The 2299-nt window shown below is 41.9% G+C and overlaps 1 protein-coding gene across 1 annotated transcript; it reads right to left on the bottom strand.

Annotated features, from left to right (window-relative positions):
• Nucleotides 1-279: 279 nt before the first annotated feature.
• Nucleotides 280-1344, bottom strand: LOC143590643 (uncharacterized). Its single transcript, XM_077071066.1, has one exon. It carries the CDS (start codon nt 1342-1344, stop codon nt 280-282), a length of 1065 nt encoding a protein of 354 aa, XP_076927181.1.
• Between the last annotated feature and the right edge of the window lie 955 nt (nt 1345-2299).

The following is a 2299-nucleotide window of genomic DNA, read 5'->3' as shown; positions in this document are numbered from 1 at the left end:
AAATGGTTTAAATGTGACTGAAAGTGATTCGGTTAAAGGTAAACGTTTACTATTAGAAATATGGCAAGATGAACAAAATAGAGAATCAACTGTCTTGTTACATTTAAAATTGAAAAAACGACTTAAATAATCTAGCACAGTCGAGCCGGGGTGACCGAGATGATCATGCCATGGAACAGTTGATGCGGAAGACAGCAAAGTAAATGCAGGTGGAGTGAACGGGTATAGATCGCCGGAGCTATTGTGACGGGAAAGGAGGTGTCCATCCTTGAGGTCCTTCTAAGAAAATCCAAAAGGGTTAAATTCAACAGAGACCTGATTATCAATGGTAAATTCACGAACAGAAAATAAATCTTTTATGACTTGAGGTGAGTGAATTATTTGGTTCAATTGGTAGGTTTTGTTTGGAAGGGTGTAGTAACCATTACCGGATCCATTAATTTTCAAGCGTTGGCCATTTCCGACAAATATAGTGTTAGAGGATAATGACAAAGGAGAGGTGATTTTACCTACGTCCGAAGTAATGTGGGAGGATGCTCCCGTGTCCATGTACCAATAGGGGTCCAACGTGTTCAAATGAATGTTGTTGAGAGCCATACCGATATCACTTGGGCTGAGCGCATTAAGATTAGGTGGGCTGAATCCAGGAGGTGGGCACTGAGCTGAAGCCATATGGGCTTGATGTTGGGGAGTAAAGGGGGCTGATGGGTAGGGTGTTGGTGGAGGAGTCCACTGTTGTTGAACTGGATGAGAAAATTGGGCTTGGTTAGAATTCCCAAAACCTGATTGTCCAGTAGGAGTCCCTAGATACCCATATTGATGTTGCCCCCACATTGGTCTGAAGCTTGAAAACCTACCACCGTTGCCTCTTCCTCTGTTTCGACTGCCACCACCGCGCCATGGCTGTCCACGCCCCCTGCCCCTGTAATTAGGGTCAAAGTTATTACCCTTGTAGTTTGATTGAGGGGGCGACTGGTTGGAATTGCTGGTTTGTCCATCGACAAACGACTTTGTGGCGACCAAAAGCGAGTCACGGTTTGCCGTCGATGGTTGTATTGGTCGTGCGGCCTGGCGTTGTTGCTCCTTCTGAACCATTTGTTGAGCTTCATCCCACTTAGGGCAGCCGTTGTTGATGATAGTTCCAATTGTATCAAGTTCTATTAGTAGCCCACGAACCATCTGCATAACCAATCGAGACTCACTAACAGGTTGTCCCAAATCATCAAGTTTCCCAGCAATTTCTTTCAGTTTCTTGCAATAGTCATCAAGATTACCACAACATGATAGGGTTGTATTGGTGAATTCATGCTCAAGAGTGGCAGCCCGTGATTGTTTGTTACACATAAAAATCTCTTAGATTTTGGTCCATGCTTGAAACGCGGTATCTTCATCTGCGAGTATACGGGACTGGATGTCTTCCGACACCGTACCGTAAATCCATTGGAGAACATGAGCGTCAATTTCTGACCACTGGTCGAAAGACGAGTCATCGGCATCAGGTTTAGGGGTTCCATCGATGTGGTCATGAACTTTGTATGCTCTTACGTGGAGTTTGAATAGTTTTACCCATGATGAGTAGGTAAACGATTTGCTATCAAGGGTACATATTATGTGTTTGGATGTTTGTGACGGTATAGGCGGGGTGGAGGGCAGGCTTGGATTCACCAGTAACCGATTTATCATCGCCGGCCATGAAGATGTGTGGATCGAAAAAGAAAAAGAAGGTGTTTCTAGAACCGAAGCTCTGGTACCATGAAAGAGATTGATACTGTAATTGTCATTGATATTGAAGAATACAACGTCATATATATATATACAATTGTTGCCTAACAAAGCAATCATAAGTAAGGTAACTATATCAATAAAACTATGTAGAATATATTTTGTATCTTCTAATAATATTGGGTATCTTGGATATCTTTGCTTAATAGACACAAGCTTTTTCGTGCTTAGCAATTTTTCCTGATAATGTCTTTAACAAGGCCTACCTAGCAACAAACCTGATGTCCCTAAGTCCGACAAGAGGGGACACTCCAGCAAAGTCCACACAAGCATGGCCCATCCATTCAAACACAAGAATGTCCGCTGGTCGAATAGTAGATCTTTCTTCACGTTAATAATTGGATTCGTCGACATAAATATTTCTATCACCGACTCTAAATAATAGTGTATGCATAGATTTATTCTGTAATTGAAATTTCCTATAAGTAGATTATAAATACATTTTAATAGGGATATATACAAGTTCGAACCGGTCACTCATGTGATCTAAATGCCTACCTACCTTGTCTATATAAAG

This window comes from Bidens hawaiensis, unplaced genomic scaffold (assembly GCF_021521415.1).
Source record: "Bidens hawaiensis isolate Kalapana, Puna unplaced genomic scaffold, B.hawaiensis_p1.1 tig00038705_1, whole genome shotgun sequence".
Taxonomy (NCBI): Eukaryota; Viridiplantae; Streptophyta; class Magnoliopsida; order Asterales; family Asteraceae; genus Bidens; species Bidens hawaiensis.
This window is presented reverse-complemented; position numbering and strand designations above follow the sequence as displayed.